The sequence below is a fragment of the Phalaenopsis equestris genome, unplaced genomic scaffold (assembly GCF_001263595.1).
Source record: "Phalaenopsis equestris unplaced genomic scaffold, ASM126359v1 Scaffold000002, whole genome shotgun sequence".
NCBI lineage: Eukaryota > Viridiplantae > Streptophyta > Magnoliopsida > Asparagales > Orchidaceae > Phalaenopsis > Phalaenopsis equestris.
The window spans coordinates 9166263-9184373 of NW_018164444.1; the positions used below are offsets into that span (position 1 = coordinate 9166263).

The 18111-nt window shown below is 33.1% G+C and overlaps 1 protein-coding gene across 1 annotated transcript in view; it reads left to right on the forward strand.

Annotated features, from left to right (window-relative positions):
• The window catches only part of LOC110027477 (auxin-responsive protein IAA4-like), an 18419-nt gene extending 5584 nt beyond the window's left edge, over window positions 1-12835 (forward strand). Inside the window, exons 3-4 of the mRNA XM_020728968.1 lie at window positions 12565-12628; window positions 12709-12835. Of these exons, the coding sequence (XP_020584627.1) occupies window positions 12565-12628; window positions 12709-12835 (191 nt within the window). The remainder of the gene's footprint in view (window positions 1-12564; window positions 12629-12708) is intronic.
• Window positions 12836-18111: the final 5276 nt, after the last annotated feature.

Consider the following 18111-nt stretch of genomic DNA (forward strand, 5'->3'; position numbering starts at 1 on the left):
TATATATATAATTTTTAGTGTCATATGTATCCTTAAAATTAAATAATCATGTGATTACTTCGTGCACAAAATTTTGCATTAAAATAGTTTAATAAATTTTATTGAAGTTATCAGAATTATTGAAATTATTCACTCTCATATAAATTATAGTAAAAATTTAAAAGTACTTTTTATCAAAATATACTCTAATTATTAAGTATATATTTCTTTTTCATGCTTTCCTTTATTATTTCTCATTTAGCCTCTATATTATACGCACTTTTATTTGAACATATTATTCAATTAAGGGAAGCTCTTCCAATGAAAGGTATTATATTAACTTGCACTGTTCTATATTTTTCTATAATTCTTTCATTATTATCACATATGAATATATTTTTTATTTCATCTACAATTTATTTAATTTTATTCTCAATGTCAATTTTTCATTTTCTAACATAATTTGCTGACCTCACTTTTGTGAGGGCTTTTTCTCTTTATAGAAGCCTAGGATCTAGCCATCGGGTCTCCCAGTGACCATCTTTGATAGGAACAAAACCCACATAGAACTTCAAGCCAATTCTATATCACTTAGGGGTTCATAAGTTAAGCCCAAATCAACAACTATTAGTTGAGATGATTAGGGTTTAGACCAATAAAGCCCAAGTTGAATTCTTACTAGTGCAGAATGCCTTAAGCTATTATTCCTAATTAATTGACCATTTTCAAATCTAAATTTAAGAAATAAAATTAACACAAGAAGGGAAATTTTGTAAGTTACAAATTTTGCATGATTATTCCTTTTGTCTCCTAAAATTCAATTAAAACAGAAGATTTGACTTAGAAATTCTAATCTTATGATCTAATTGAGTCATTAAACATGATCTAAAAGACCTAATTTCATAATTATTCTTAATTATGAAACTACCTACATTTAAACTTGAAATAAACAACATTGATTCATTGATTTCTTCTTAAAAAATGTTCATGAGGAAAATTAATGAACTTAACTGTCTTAACAAACATCAATCATTAATTCTTCTTCAGAAAAATGTTTAAGGAGATTAATGACTTATATTTGCATCAATTCATTTAATTCTTCTTTAAAATGTTTTTAGGAGATTAGCAAATTAAATAACTTTAAATTAAAAGAAAGAAAAAACATTAACTCATTAACTTTCCCTTGAAAAATGAAAAATTAGTGAAAAAAACATTAACTCATTAACTTTCCCTTGAAAAATGAAAAATTAGTGAATTAAACAAACACCAATTTTTCTAAAAGTTAGGGTGCGCTTGGGGTAGCTTGTGCGTTTTAGGATAAACAGCTTATCCTGAAACGTGGCCCACTGGTTGACCGCGGGGTTCGACCCAAAGCTTGCGTTTAGTGTAAAAATTGAACCGCTTTTTCAGATAAGCGGGCAAAACGGGCGATTCAAACGGTACCACGACGTTTTAAAAAACGCCCCCGCACTTATAAACTGCCCCAAACGGGCCCTTAAGCCACTAATGTCTTCTTCAACAATTCTTGAGAAGATTAATAACTTGAAAACATTAATTCATGATATAATGGATAAACTTAACACATTAATATCTCCTTTAAAATATTTAAGAAGGTCAAGAAACTAAACAACCTTAAGATGAGACATTGATCAATTAGTCTCTTCCTAAGAATGATTAGGAAGAAGATTAATGAGTTAAAACAAAAAACTAATTCATTGATTATCCCTTAAGAATGTTCTAGAACATTAATGGATTCTAAATGTTAACATCTAAATAACTAATTTTAAAATAAAGCATAAAAAGCATTGAAGATCCTGACCTAATTATCTATCATAAACTCATAATCATATATTAATATATTAAAATAGTTCTATATAATTATTCATTTATTAAACTCATTTTTAATGACTAACATTTCCTTCAAAATTAACTTATCAGAACTCTGTTATTTATTTATCATAACTTTCTTTCTGTGATAGGAGGGTTTTAAGCACAGATCTACGGCTCGGACTGAGCCCTTCAGCTTCTTCATTTCAGGAAAATTCTCACAATGAGAGGTATATATATATTTGGACCATTATTTCAGTTTTTTTTTTTAATTTTAAATAAATATTTTAATATTTAGTTAATATGTATAGGTGGGAAAATGTTTGCGTACGTAAGACCTACGCAGCCCCGTGTGCGTCGGATGTTATTCAGAGGGTACAGGCGGGTTATATCTGCATTATACCCTCTTGTAACTTTCATGTAACTTACTTGTAACTACCGGAACTACAGAAGCACGGAACTTATTTGTAGGTTACAGATAAGTTACAGGTAGGTTATAGGGAGATTAAAGGGGGGTATAACATGGATGTAACTCCCTTATACCCTCTGAATAACCTCCCGACGTATGCAGCTCTGCTTACGTACGCAAATATTTTCCGTATAACTGCAGCCATCCTCTTATTCCTTCTTCTTCTTCGTTCTGTAATAGGAAGGTTTTAAGCACAGATCAACGGCTAGGATTGAGCCCTTCAGCTTCTTCATTTCAGGAAAATTCTCACAATGATAGGTAGTATTTATATATTTGGATCATTAATTCAGCATTTTTTTTAATCTTACATAAATATTTGTATATTTAATTGAAATTATTATTCTTTCTAGTTTCATAATATTCCAGTCTTGTTATCCAAAAGTATGAAATTTTATTTTAGTCCAAGAAATTACATAACATTCAGATATAATATGGAGGAAGAAGTAGAACAACCAAAAATAAAGTAATTAAGGTTAAAAGTGAAATAAATTAAGTTAACGAAATTATTCTTAATGATAATCCTGGTTCTGAACATTTGTTTAATATATTAAGAAAATACTTTATTTTTGGTTGTTCTACTTCTTCCTCCATATTATATCTGAATGTTATGTAATTTCTTGGACTAAAATAAAATTTCATACTTTTGGATAACAAGACTGGAATATTATGAAACTAGAAAGAATAATAATTTCAATTAAATATACAAATATTTATGTAAGATTAAAAAAAATGCTGAATTAATGATCCAAATATATAAATACTACCTATCATTGTGAGAATTTTCCTGAAATGAAGAAGCTGAAGGGCTCAATCCGAGCCGTAGATCTGTGCTTAAAGCTTTCCTATTGCCGAACGAAGAAGAAGAAGCAATAAGAGGGTGGCTGCCCCTATATATATATGAGTTAAATATTAAAATATGTATTTAAGATTAAAAAATGAATTAATGATCAAAATATTATATGAATCAATATGCATACATATCTATACATATGTGTGTCTATATATATATATATATATATATATATATATATATATATATAATATTATATATGTCTCTCTCACCTCCATATATATGCCTAGAAGCTATTATATGAGCCTCTAACGACTCCTAATGTGCTTAACAATATGAGAACCAACTCCTGATAGCTTCTAACGACTCAGGGGTAGCTATTATATGAGCCTCTATCGACTCCTAATGTGCTTAACAATATGAGAACCAACTCCTGAAAGCTCATGTCGCCAGAGGGGTTTCAATCTCCCAACCTGAGGATATCACTCACCATGTGCTATCCATCCCCGTAGGGATCGAACCCAGGTTAGAGGGGTCTTACAACTGACAATGCAGTTGTCTACCAACTTGCCACCCAATAGCACATTTTTATATAAATATCTGTGTATAGACACACACACACACACACATATATATACACACACACACGTACACATACATACATATGTACACATACCTATATACATATATACATATATACATATGTATATGTATGTATGTATGTATGTATGTATGTGTGTGTGTGTTAATTCTCTTATATATATAATTTAAGAGAATTAATATGAATGCCCCATAAATATGCATGGATGGGAATTTGAAGCTTTCGTGAAAATTCCTTCGAGGAGCAATTCCTCAATTGGTACAACCATGGGGTTTCGGGGCGTCTTCATCTACTATGGTCTGCTGGGACCGAAACTGTGCTATCAAAATAATCTTAATCATCTTAACCTGCCAGTCCCGGTGAAAGGATCATCATGCACAGGCGACAAGCTCTCCCATTTGACATGGTAAGGTTATTAATCAGGCAATTGTACTTTTGTTTTGGCGAGAATTCCTCTAATTATCTCCACCATTTGCTATTTAAGTTCATTGATCTGTTGGGCGATGAATTCTCTAGTATAATTCATGTTGCACATGCTCTTTTTATGGCTTTGTTGTTCTTTTTGTGTGACTCCTATTTTTATTTCTGGCATGATCTACGTTTACCATACATTTTCAGTATGTTGAATCAAGTTTTGTTTGTGAATCACAATCAAGGAGCAGAGTCATGTGTGTGTGAATGAGGGAGACAGTGAGAGAGAGAGAGAGAGCAGAGAGAGCAAAGAGAAGAGAGAGAGAGAGAGAGAGAGAGAGAACTACAAGTGGTGAGAATGAATAGGTTCGACCCATTAAAGATCAGATATGGCATTGGGGGATCTAGTTAGAATCACGATCAATCCCGGAATGTTGAATCTCATTTTACATTTAATCAACATATATTTATATGGGATAGTTTTGGTATAAAAATAAGTATTCTCCATCATGATGAAATATCTAATTATCTTCATCTTATCGATTATCATCTCCTTAAAGTCCACTGATTGTCTGGCAGATGACTCGAGATATCCCCTCTTAGCTTTCACACATTCTATATTACCATTCTGTCATTCACACTCAACCCTTCAAATTTGACCATTAACACTTGACCATTTGTACTCAGTCGATGTTCGTTTGAGTCAGGTAAAAATGGGTTTATCACTTTCATCATCCTTGTTTAGACTCGTTTATTTAGCAGTCCTAAACTGTGGAAAAGGTCCATTTAAGTGAGTTCTTACACTTGCTGGTCTTCGTAGCTGTTTTTGGTTGTTTGGCTCAAAATACTACTAATCAATTATATATATATATATATATATATGTAATATTTAACCAATCAAATGAATCCTGACTTAATTTTCATTACAATAAAATTTATAGTCTCATATGTATTTGTAATATTAAATAATCATGTGCTTACTTAGTGCACAAGTTATGCGTTAAAATAGTCTAATAATTTTTATTAAAGTTATCAGAATTATTGAAATTATTCACTCTCATATAATTTATAGTAAAAATTTATAAAGTATTTTTCATAATATACTCTAATTATTAAGTGTATTGTTATTTTTTATGCCTTCCTTTATTATTTCTCATATAGCCTATATAGTATACACTAGGGCTGTCAAAACGGCTCGTTGTTCACGAACAACTCTTGTTCGGCTCATTAAGAAGCTTGTGTTCGACTCGTTCTCTAAGTTAACGAGCCGAACACGAACAACACGAATAAGTATTTGTTCATTCATGTTCGGCTCGTTTTGGCTTGAAATACTACTAATCAATTAAAAATTTGTGGTATTTTTAAAAAATTTAATGTACTACAATGCTACAAAGATTTATAATCAATTAAAAGTATTCATTAAAAAAATAGAATAATAACTATTAAATTAGATTTAAATGATGTTTTAAATCTTGCACCAATCCTTAATATCTTATGGCTACGTGATTAGGGTTGTAAAAACGACTCTTTGTTCGTGCCGAACACGAACAACCTTAAGCAAACGAGTCGAACACAAACACACTTTTTGAGCTCGAAATATAAACAAGCCGAACACGAGCAGAGCATGGGCTCGCTCGTGTTCAGCTCGTTTAGTATACACACTCTTATTTTAACATATTATTCAATTTAATAAAATGCTTTGAAATTAATATTTTCCAAATACATGTCATGATATACTGTTAATTACTTTTCCTGCATTTAAATGTCAAATATCTCATATTTTCTTAAATCTATGGAGTAAAATTGACTGTTTTTTTTATATATATAATTCATATTTTATATTGGTATATAAATAATAAGTTTTCAGATTCTATAAGTTCATATCTGACATTGTTTATTGAAATGGAAGATGAATATTCTTCCACAGAGCTACAATTTAAATTGAGTTTATTGGGATCTTCAGCTAAGGGGAGCTCCTCCAATGAGAGGTATTATATTAATTTGCGCCATTCTATATTTTTTTGAAATTATTTCATTATTATCACATATAAATATTTATTTTATTTCATCTAATTTTTTTTTAAATTTTATTCTCAATGTCTATTTTTCATTTTCTACCATATTTTGTTGACTTTTTGTTGACCTCACTTTTGTGAGGGCCTTTTCTGTCTATAGATGCATAGAATCTAGCCTCAGGGTTTCCTATTGACCTTAGGGCTTTCTAGTGACCAACACCCACCTAAAACTGTAAGCCTATTCTATATTCACTTAGGGTTTCATAAGTTAAGCCCAAATCCTCAGTTACTGGTTGAGACGATTAGGGTTTGAACCAATAAAGCCCAAGTTGAATTCCTATAGTGGGGGAAAGCCTTAAGCTACCCATGGAGCCTAGAGTACTAGGAATCCCCATGATGACCCTTTGACCACCCCCAAAACCCTCTTTGATCTAGAAAAAGCCCATTGGGCATAAGGATAGATCTGGGATAGAGAAGGGTATACCCTTTGTACTAAAACCCTAATATAAAAAAATCCTAACATCAAAAATTTAAATCAAAAGGAAATTGGGCCACCAAAGTTTGTTTTAGAGCCTATCCAATTACTTGCCCAACAAGCAACCCTGAAGAGCAATCATTAAAACACATTAAATTGAACCGTAAGTTTGACATGCTCAACTCATGAAAGAAAATAAAGAGTAAACCTACCTAAGATAAAATTATAATAAAATAAAATCTATACCAACCAAATATTAATAAGTAAACATTACTAAAATTACTAATCAACCTAAGTCAGCAACAAAAGAATTAAAATCACCGAGTTAAACCCAAAATCAAATCCAATTAAAATAAATGAAATCATAAATTGAATAAACTGATTTAATTAATTAAATTAATGAAACCTAAATGCCTAATTACTAAAGGCCAAACCCAACTACCCATGGGCCCAAGCCCAAATCCTCGAAGGACCCATAAATCATGACCCATCATTTGATCCTAAAAGCAAACCAATGACTCAAATAACTTCTCATGACACTACAACCCAAATGAGAGTTACTTAAAGATAAACCAAACATAAATTTGACACTTCAAAATAATAAATGCACACTTAACAAAAGATCCACAAAGTGTCAACTTAGTTAAACAAACCTAATTCAAACTCAAGGAGAGTCATGGAAGACCAAAACTGAGCTCAATCCCCATGCCCAAGTCCTCCCCAACTAGCTTTAGGTCTTGTCATGCCACCTCCCTCTGCCCAACTCCGGGGGATCAACCAGACATCTCCAAGTAATCCAGAACTCCCCCAATGGCCTCTCATCGCTATTTAAGGCCCCAAACCGAGAGCACCACACCACACTTAAGCCCCCCAAGCTTTCAATCAAACTCCCTGTCGTCAACACCAAAGTTGCTCTCACAAACCCTAACAACCACCTCCCACCATCTTTAACCCCACATTACCCTAATTTTCCCTCCAAAATCCAGAACATCTTACAGTCTTGATATGAAATTCCTCCAAATCAAAATTAAGCCTCCCAAAAGTCTCATAAAGTCCTAAAACTCCTTCCATCCCGCACCCTCCAACATAGCCCAACACCAACTCGAGCCCCCAGTTGGTCTAGCATACATATAGGACCAATTCCAGAGAAAATTGGAGTAAGGAGTAGCTGCACTACCTCAAGATGATCCTTTCCATCAAGCCCAATTGAGACCTCACCTCTTGAGATAAGGTAATGGCTCGAATTCCTCATTTTTCCATTTGGTTTGGTCCTTCGTGAAAAAAATGAACAATGCATGCCCACTTATCTATATGGATAGGTTTGTTTCACTTAGATAAAGCAATATGATTAGTCATAGAGAGATTTCATTAAGTGTAGCATGTGATCTTGTGGTAGATAAGTTAGGGTGCATTAAGGTCGATGCTAGAGAGTCGTCATATTCGTATTATTTGAAATCAACAATCGTGATCTAGCCGAGCGGTCAAACCGCGAAAGATCAACACTTCAGATCCCCGCCAACGAGGCAGCACATGTGGAGAGCGCAGCCAATGGCGCAGTGCCGCGCGGATGTTCGACGACTCTAAGGTTTGACGTGGCACCTTGTGAATGAGTAGGAAAATCCTTTTTTTGAATTAAATAGATACGAAAAATCCATTTAAAATTTAAAATTCATATCTTAACAAAACAAAATAAAAATACCCTTAAACTCAGCAAACAAAGGAGAAGATAATGAAAATAAAAATTAAATTAATTAAATTTTATTTAATTTTGAATTCCTAAATAAAAGTCCAAAAATTATAAAAATTTGAGGGATTATTCCCTCTGCCTTTAGGAATCTCCATTTATTTTTTCAATGACAAATGACTTCCCTAACACCAAAATCCCTAATTTTCTATCAAAATTATAATTATTTTGAAAAATACTTGCAAAAGATAAAATACTGATTAAAAATTTTAAATATAAATGGAAATTAGTTGGGAAAATTAATACATAAATTTTTCATAATTAATTGAGCATCTTCAAACTCTGAATTTAAGAGATAAAAGTAACATAAGAAGGGAAAATTGTTAAGTTTCAAATTTTGCATGATTATCTCTTTTGTCTCCTAAAATTCAATTAAAACAGATGATTTTACTTAGCAATCCTATTCTTAGGACCTAATTGAGTCATTAAACATGATCAAAATGACTTAATTTCATAATTAAGAGATTGAGTCATTAAACATGATCAAAATGACTTAATTTCATAATTACTCTTAATTATGAAATTACCTACATTTAAACTTGAAGTAAACAACCTTGATTCATCGAATTCTTCCTAAGAAATATTTAGGAGAAAAATTAATGGACTAAATAGTCTTAACATACATCAAATCATTAACTCTTCAAAAAAATATTTAAGGATATTAATGATTTATATTTGCATCAATTCATTTAATTCTTCTTTAAAATTTTTTAAGGAGATTAGTGAATTAAATAACTTTAAATTAAAAAAAAAACATTAACTCATTAACTTTCCTTTGAAAAATAAAAAGTTAGTGAGTTAAACAAACACCAAATTTTTTGAAATCTTAAGACACTAATGTCTTCTTTAAGAATTCTTGAGAAGATCAATAACTTCAAAGCATTAATTCATAAAATAATGGATGACTTTAAAACATTAATATCTTCCTTAAAATATTTAAGAAGGTCAAACAGACTAAACAATCTTAAAATGAGACATTGATCCATTAGTCTCTTCCTAAGAATGTTTAGGAAGAAGAGTAATGAGTTATAAGAAAACACTAAATCATTGGTTCCCCTTTAAGAACGATCAAGAGATTAATGAATTCTAAATGTTAACATACTAAACCTTTTTTTAAGAGTGAATATGAGAACTTGCAAACTAAATTTACCTCAGGATGATCATAAAACACTTAAAATAAACTCATAACCACATCAAACATGAAACTACTTAAATTAACTCCTTGAACATAGAGAACTACACTCAAGGTGTCCCCAAATCAAGAGTAAACTACCAAAAAATATAAAAGACTTTAACAACAAAAGTTTTTAAATCACTAAAACTTAGGAGTATTCACGTCTATAAACTAATAAGTCAAGGCGTGTTTGATTTCTCTCAAGAGAATAAAGGCACAGTTGACTTAAAATAATACAGAATAACTCAACCCAGGAGCAAAGTGGGTTAAATGCAAAATTTGGAAATTGCAAAAGCATTCTCTAAAATAAATTTACCTCATTTAAAAGACACTATAAAAATCAATAAGACTTAAACTTAAAGCCTAAAGCTAACAACCTTGGTTTGTGAAGGAGGTCTGGATGAGACAACCCATATTTGCTAACAAAGAGCCTTTCGGTCACTTATGACCAATAAAACCACAATCCCTAACGATCTCGGAATGACGAAGCCATGGGATCTTGACCAGGTTGTCCTAAAAATAAAATAGTAAAAGTTATATAAAAAATTTAATCAACTATGAAGTCTTAAGCAGCTTAAAATTTTCAACCCTTAAAATTGAAAAAAGACATTAAAACTTAAATGAAACCCAAATGAACAAAGATCACCGAATATAACTTTAACCTTGCTACCTGGATCTACGAATACCTCTCGGACAATGCAACTCAAGATTGTTGATAAGAATCTTCTGGTCAGAGTAGGCTTGACCGTCTATTCGGGCTAAGTAGATCAGAGAACCCGAGACACCGAGATAACACAAAGCCATGGGTATCTTAACCGAGTTGTCTTAAATAAAATAAGATAAAATTAACTCATTAATTACTAGATAGACATAGTGTTTTTTTTACATTAAATTGTGATAAAACTTTATAACTTTGTTTTGTAGGTCGTCAAGAAGAACTACTATGATAGATTTAATTTACATGTTCTTAGGATGTGCTGAATTTGTTTTGCATAGTTGTTATAATTAAAATAACATACTGTAGGAGCCTAGGATCAACCTTTCTATATGTCATTCCTTTAATAGAATTAAAAAGTGTTATGGTCGATCGATTATTAACATCCAAACTATCCAAAAGAAGATGAAACAAGATGCAAATAATTGACCTCAACAAACCATCAACGACACTTCAGATGATGTTAGTCGATGAGTCTGATATAGGTCTAGTGTTCTTCGCATTGTTAGTTTGTCTATATTTTTTGATAGGTTTGCCAACTTTATAGGCAGATATTTACATTTGTGCTTTTTGCCTGGAATACCGGTAGGCTCATCTAAGGATTAAAATTTTTAGTCCAACCAAATAAATAACTTCAACTTGATTTTTCAAAACAAAACTCATAGCCAAAACTAAATTGCACAAATTATTGCATTCACAATTATAAAATTAACATGAACCTAAAACAACCTTGATTAATAACAAATAAAATTGAGTAGAAACCCTTTTTCGAGTTAGGAATATGAATGGAAACATGCTTTGTAGACATATGCATAACATATTACTTCTACTCCTTGACTTTCAGGACCTAACCCATTGTACGAAAATGAATGGTTTGACCCATGAAAATCAGTACCTTATAGAGTGAGTTCTGCTTATGCATATCAATTAGCCTTTAGTCTACCAAACAGTCTGCTTCAACACACTCAACACTAACCAATACAATAAAACACTTGAGTGTAGTGAGACAATATTTAAATTTGAAATATCAAAATATATTTGTATTAGTCTTAGGACATTATGCATATCATACATACTTAAGCAGTTTGATTTATGATTAATCCATAAGGCCTACAACTCATAAATAAATAATAGCCTATCTTATCTAGCATCCATTGAGATTGGCCATGCATGGTTTTTTTAAACACAATTAGATGGCTTAGATGGCCACCCTTTTCCGGCAAAGTTGCAAGTTTATTGCACTCCATGTTTCTCTTTCCTTAGATTAGAGTCCCAAGGTTTTATTTCTTTCAGTGAAAATTCACCATAGGATTTTGAGGTTGTCTGTTTAGTTATGACGTAAATACTCACTTAAACTTTTGCATGATTGTATGTCATGCAATTTAAATCATAAAATTATAATAAAACAACATGAAGAAAAATTTTCTTCAAAAACAATAAAGCTAAACAATAGGTAGTAGAGATGTCACTGGGCTGCTTAGTATCTTCGACATCTCTTACCTTTTTCTTCATTTAGGTTCCAATAATAATTGTTCAATTTTCTCTAAACCCTTCCCCATTTGGAAATCCAATGACTAATCGCGGAAACTTAAACTTAAGAAATTTTTTTAGGACGAAACCACAACCTTAATCAAGAGTTTTCTTAAGTAACTTTGACTGCTTAAGATGTAATTAATTATAAGGGTTTGCACTTCCAAGAACTTGAAGATTCCACATTTAATCTAAACCTTATCTAATCTTCAAATTGGATAGGGGAAAAATTTGTCAGTTTAAACATGGGGCAGTGCAAATATCTAACATTCCTTAATTTAAATAATCGAACACATCGTAAAGTCATACTTTTATCTTTCGGGATGGTCTAAGCTTCCATTTGATTACTAAATCTTCGAACCTGCATGACATTCAAAGCACCGTATGAAAAACCAAACCACACTCTTGTTATTAAAATTCATGACAATTTTTATAAATTCTTATATATTTTTATGTTTTTATGTCATTTTTAGTGCCATTAAAAATATAAATGAGCATGCCGTATATTGAACATCACATTATAATATCATATCATTAAAACTACAAAAAATTAGAATAATTATACCAATTAATTAAACACAAAATATACTCATAAATAATAACTATATTTCATTTATTTCTAAAATAATAAACTAATTTTAAAATAAAGCATAAAAAGCATAGAAGATCCTGACCTAATTATCTATCATAAACTCATAATCATATATTAATATATTAAAATAGTTCTATATAATTATTCATTTATTAAACTCATTTTTAATGACTAACATTTCCTTAAAAATTAACTTATCAGAACTCTGTTATTTATTTATCATAATTTTATTTCTGTAATAGGAGAGTTTCAATTACAGATCTACGGCTCAGCTTCTTCATTTCAGGAAAATTCTCATAATGAGAGGTAGTATATATATTTGGATCATTAATTCAGTTATTTTTAAATTTTAAATAAATATTTTATTATTTAATTAATATGTATAGCAGCAGCCACCCTCTTATTCCTTCTTCTTCTTCGTTCTGTAATAGGAAGGTTTTAAGCACAGATCTACGGCTTGGATTGAGATCTTCAGCTTCTTCATTTCAGGAAAATTCTCACTATGAAAGGTAGTTAGGGCTGTCAAAACGGTTCGTTGTTAGCGAACAGCTCGTGTTCGGTTGTTTCGCTAAGTTAACGAGCCGAACACGAACAATATGAACAAATATTTGTTCGTTCGTGTTCGGCTCGTTTTGGCTCGAAATACTACTAATCAATTATATATATATATCTTTGATGAGTAGCACTTTTTAAAAATTTAATTGACTACAAGGCTACAAAAATTTATAATCAATTAAAATTGTTAATGATGAAAATAGAATAAAAGCTATTAAATCAAGATGGCCATCAAAGCCTGATAAGAACACTTCAACAAATGTTCAGAACCACAATTATCAGTAAGATTAATTTCATTTTTAACCTTAATTAATTAATTTTGGGTGATTCTTTTTCTTCCACCAGATTGTGACTTTCATTGTTGGAAATTGGGAAATTTACATAAATAGCATCATTATTTCTATGTATTTACATAAACACTATTACATGCCCTCCATCTCAAATCAGCAACTTAGATGGCTAAATTACGCAAACCCCAAATTCTTGTGTTAGCTACTCATAGATCGGAGTCTCTCGGTTGCAATCTATTCCACCATATCTATATCCTATAATCTCAACCTAGAATCCACTAAGAAAATATGACAAACCCTTCAATATCGGTTGCAGTCCACCAACCGATCCCCCCGGTTATCCAACTCCGAAATGAACTCCACCATATTTCTATGAAGAACAGCACCATGTCCCCATAAGTCTTGTTTATCAAATCCCTTGTCGACAAAATAGTGACTCCCGGAGGTCATATCGACCACGAAGACATCATCCTCCACATTCTCAATCGTTTACCCCCCACATTACCAGTCCTTCAAAACCCATCATACGCATTAGATTAGAATCGATCAAGCTGAATGATCAATATTTCAGGCTCTGCAATGAGGAGATTAACATCTCAGCTAAAAGTGCCTAAGAAACTAATGCTCCTCCAGTCGCCATGTTCAACCCCCAAGGAAGACTCAATGGCTCCAGAGGCCGCGACCGGCGCCAGTATAATGTTAGGGGGAACAACAACACATCAACTCTAACCAGGGGAGGTCACAACCTCAACACTATTTCCAATTGCCCGATTTGTCAAATTTATGACAAATATGGAAATACCACAATACAAAACTGGTATAAAACTAGTTTTAGCTGATACCCCTCCACCAAATCTGATACCACACTACAGACCTCCACCGAACCTTGCTCAGATGACTGGTTACTTGGCTCCAGTGCCACTAATCATCTCACTTCCAATTATGATCACTTACAACATGCTAAACCATACAACAATCTAGATTTATTTTTTACTGGAGACGGCTCCAACCTCCCTATCACCCACACTGGTCAAGGCTTCCTACCTACACCTTAAAGTAAGCTCCATCTCTCCAATCTCCTTCAATCTCCCTTCATATATCATGATTTTCTTTCTCTTCATAAATTAGTCTTCGACACTAATTGTAACATCTTCTCTACTCCATATGATTTTGTCAACAATGGCCGGAAAATAAACTAAATCCTCCTCCAAGGCCCTAGCAAGAACAGTCTCTATCACATCTCTGCTTTGGTTGCTATCCACTGATTCCCAACACCTGTCCAACTTTGGCATCGAAAGCTCGGGCATCCTCATCACGCCACCACAAAATTCATCTCTAGAATGAGTACTACTATACATAGCCCTCTTTCTACCTTTTCTTGTAATGAATGAAACTCTTCCAAGGGTCATTGATAGTCGTTTTATATTTCAGCTTCTGAGTCAAAATATTATTTTGATCTTGTTCACTTTGTTTTGGGTCCAACACTCACTTTTTTAATACAAGGATATAAATATTATCTTCTATTTTTTAATGACTACTCCTGGTATACATGGGTGTTTCCTATGTTCACTAAATCTACGACAACTATTTAATTTATCACATTCCACAAAATGGTCTAAACTCAGTATAATACGAACATTAAAGTTCTAAAATCTGACGACAGCGGTGAATATACATCCCATACCTTTCACATTTATCTTAACTTCTTCGGTATCATTCACCAATTTAGTTGCCCCTATACACCATAGTAAATCGGGCTAGTTGAACGGAAACACTGCTACCTCATCAAAATGACAAGAACTCTCCTCATATCTCACCTTCCTTGCAAATTCTGGACAGCTTCCCTCTTGGTTGCAGCCTATCTCATAAATTGCTTGCCATCTAAAACCCACGAACTTATTTACCATACACCACCCATCTATACACATCTTCGCACCTTCAGATGTCCTTGCTTTCCTTAGCAAAAACCACAAGACACACATAATCTTACACCTCTATCCTTACCATGCATCTTCACAGGCTACCCACCACATCATAAGGGTTACCACTGCTAAAACTCTCAAACAGATCAACTCATTATTTCTAGACATGTGGTGTTCAATGAATTTATATTTCCCTATCATACCCCACCACCTTCACCTGCTACCTCCCTCACTTACACCCCACCGAGCCTTCTAACAACAACATTCATACAACCCACAGAAGCAGCCAGCACTTCCTCCTCTCCCAACAACCGGCATCCCATATCATCAACCATTTCCAACAGCATCTCCCAAACTACCCAATCACTAATCTCATCTTACCTCCCCCAACAACCAATGAAAACTCGCTTCCATACCGGCTCACTTAGACCAAAGCAATTTCTAAATCTCCAAACACCCACCTCTCCTACGCCTAACCGCACAATTTACAATCAGATCGTCAAACATCCTCATTGACGCAAAGCCATGTCCTCAGAATTTGAAGCACTGCAATGTCAAGAAACTTGAGTCCTTATTGATCCATCTCCTCATGCTAATATCATCGACTACAAATGAATATATCACACCAGATCTCCTGAAGATGGAACAGTTGTCAATTTCAAGGCAAGATTGGTCGCACTGGGTTTCAAGCAATAGTTTGACATCCAATATATTGAGACCTTCAGTCCTGTCACCAAAATGCGCACCAACTGAATGCTCCTCATAGTTCCAACTGGATGTCTCTAACACATTTTTTCATGATTACTTGGATGAAACTACATAAATGAATCAACTCCAAGCTTTCAAGACACCCAATACCCAAATCGGGTGTGCATTCTCAAAAAAAGCAATCTATGGTCTTAAAGAAACCCAAACAAGTGGTACTCAACTGTCATCACGTACCTACATACCAAAGTCTTTCAACTCAGCACAGCCAACCCTCACTCCTCATCTAAAACCACAACCAAACCACGACCTACTTAATTTTCTACGCGGATGATATCCTCATTAGAGGTAATGATCCATCTACTATCACTAGCCACATCCACAACCTCAAAGATAAATTTCAAATCAAGGTGCTAGGTACCATTAAAACATCTCTTGGCATTACTATCCACCAATAACCACACGACTACCTCCTAAGCCAATCATCCTACATCTTCTCCCTCTTACAACAACTCAGCATGTCAGTCAATACCCTCTTCCGCACAAACTTCAATCTCACCAAAACTCCATACATGAGTTCCACATCATTACACAAATGCACCGTTCCCTCATATATCACTTATAGCTGATCAAGCGTCTACTACGGTACCTCAAAGTGGCTATCACCTTCGGTCTCTTAATCACCAATGGTGACCAACAACATTGCACTTATTCTAACTCTGACTGGGTTGGAGACTCATAGTACAAGCACCCTACCATCCGCTTCTGCTTCTTTCTCGACAGCACCCTCATCTGTTGGATAGTCCAAAAGAAAAAGATAGTGACCCACTCCTTCACAAAAGTTGAATATTGTTCTCTTGCTGCAATCACACTAGATGTCTTATGGATTCACCGACTGTTTCATGAGTTCCATATCTCTCCAAATAACCTTACTCCCATCTTCTGCGAAAACAGTTCAGCCATCGTAATCGCTCACAATCCAATCTTCCACGCCCACACAAAACACATTGAGATTGACTACCACTTCATTCCAGACGCATTGTATAGGGGGCCATTCAAATTCTGCACAACAGATCATTCGATCAAGTGGTGGCCATCATGTTCACGAAGAGTCATATGACATCTACGTTAAACACTCTTAGAGTCAAGTTAGCTCAATATCATTTCATCTGATAGTCAACTTGAGGAAAGATAACAAACCAACTCTATTAGGCAGCAAATGGAATTTCCTCTCCACTCTCTCTGTCAACCACTAAGTGTGTTAGGACCACTTTACTTTCTAGAAGACTCAACAGCTCTATATGTAAAACCATACTCATGTAATAGTTTTGTTTTACTTAATACCATTTCATTGTTTATTGGGAGAGGCAGGGCATGCTGGTTTTCCTTACTGCAGCTCTCATGGAGCTGCTCAATACCTGGGGTTTCGCCACTCCAACACTTTGGTTTTATGAACTAAAGCATGAAAATATGTTTTTCACATCTACAAGTTTAGACATAGTGAAGTGATGTTAATGAATTGAGGGCTATGCATGTAAATATAAAAGTTTAGATGCTAGATATGTAAATGTGTAAATATGTAAGAATTGTGTGGTATATATGTAAATGCCCCAAAAGTCTTATTGATAGTGCATGGTCTCAATATCAATTGTTAGCATTTTTCTCTAGAATATTTGACTCTAGTAAGAGTCTGACAACAAATAATAGGCATCGTCATTAGTTAGCATTTTTCTCTAGAATATTTGACTCTAGTAAAAGTTTGACAACAAATAATAGGCATCATCATATAATCATCATATGTCATTAAATCAAAAGAAAACTTATTAATAGGCATCATCATATAATCAAAAGTATGGCTAAGAATATTTCTCTTACTTATTAGAAGGAAAAGAAAATAAGGAAACTAAACTTAATAATCAACATTCTAAGACAATAACCAAAAGTATGGCTAAGAATATTTCTCTTACTTATTACAAGGAAGAGAAAATAAGGAAACTAAATTTAATAATCAACATTCTAAGACAATAATTTAAAAGGACTATTTAAATGCATGCCATTCATGTATATATTTATTTATATATATATATATATATATATAAAACACATAAAACTCAATTTTTACATGCATATCCTCTACCTATGCATGGAAATGTGCATTTTATTTTTTAAAAGGCAAAATAGTGATATTTTTTTTATGATATGAAAGATTTGGTAGGCATAAAAATAATTATGCATAAATGTGGAGTTTTGGAATCGCTTAGAAGAAACACAAATGAAATCATTGTGTGACATAATATGTAGTGTGATGGCTAGAACT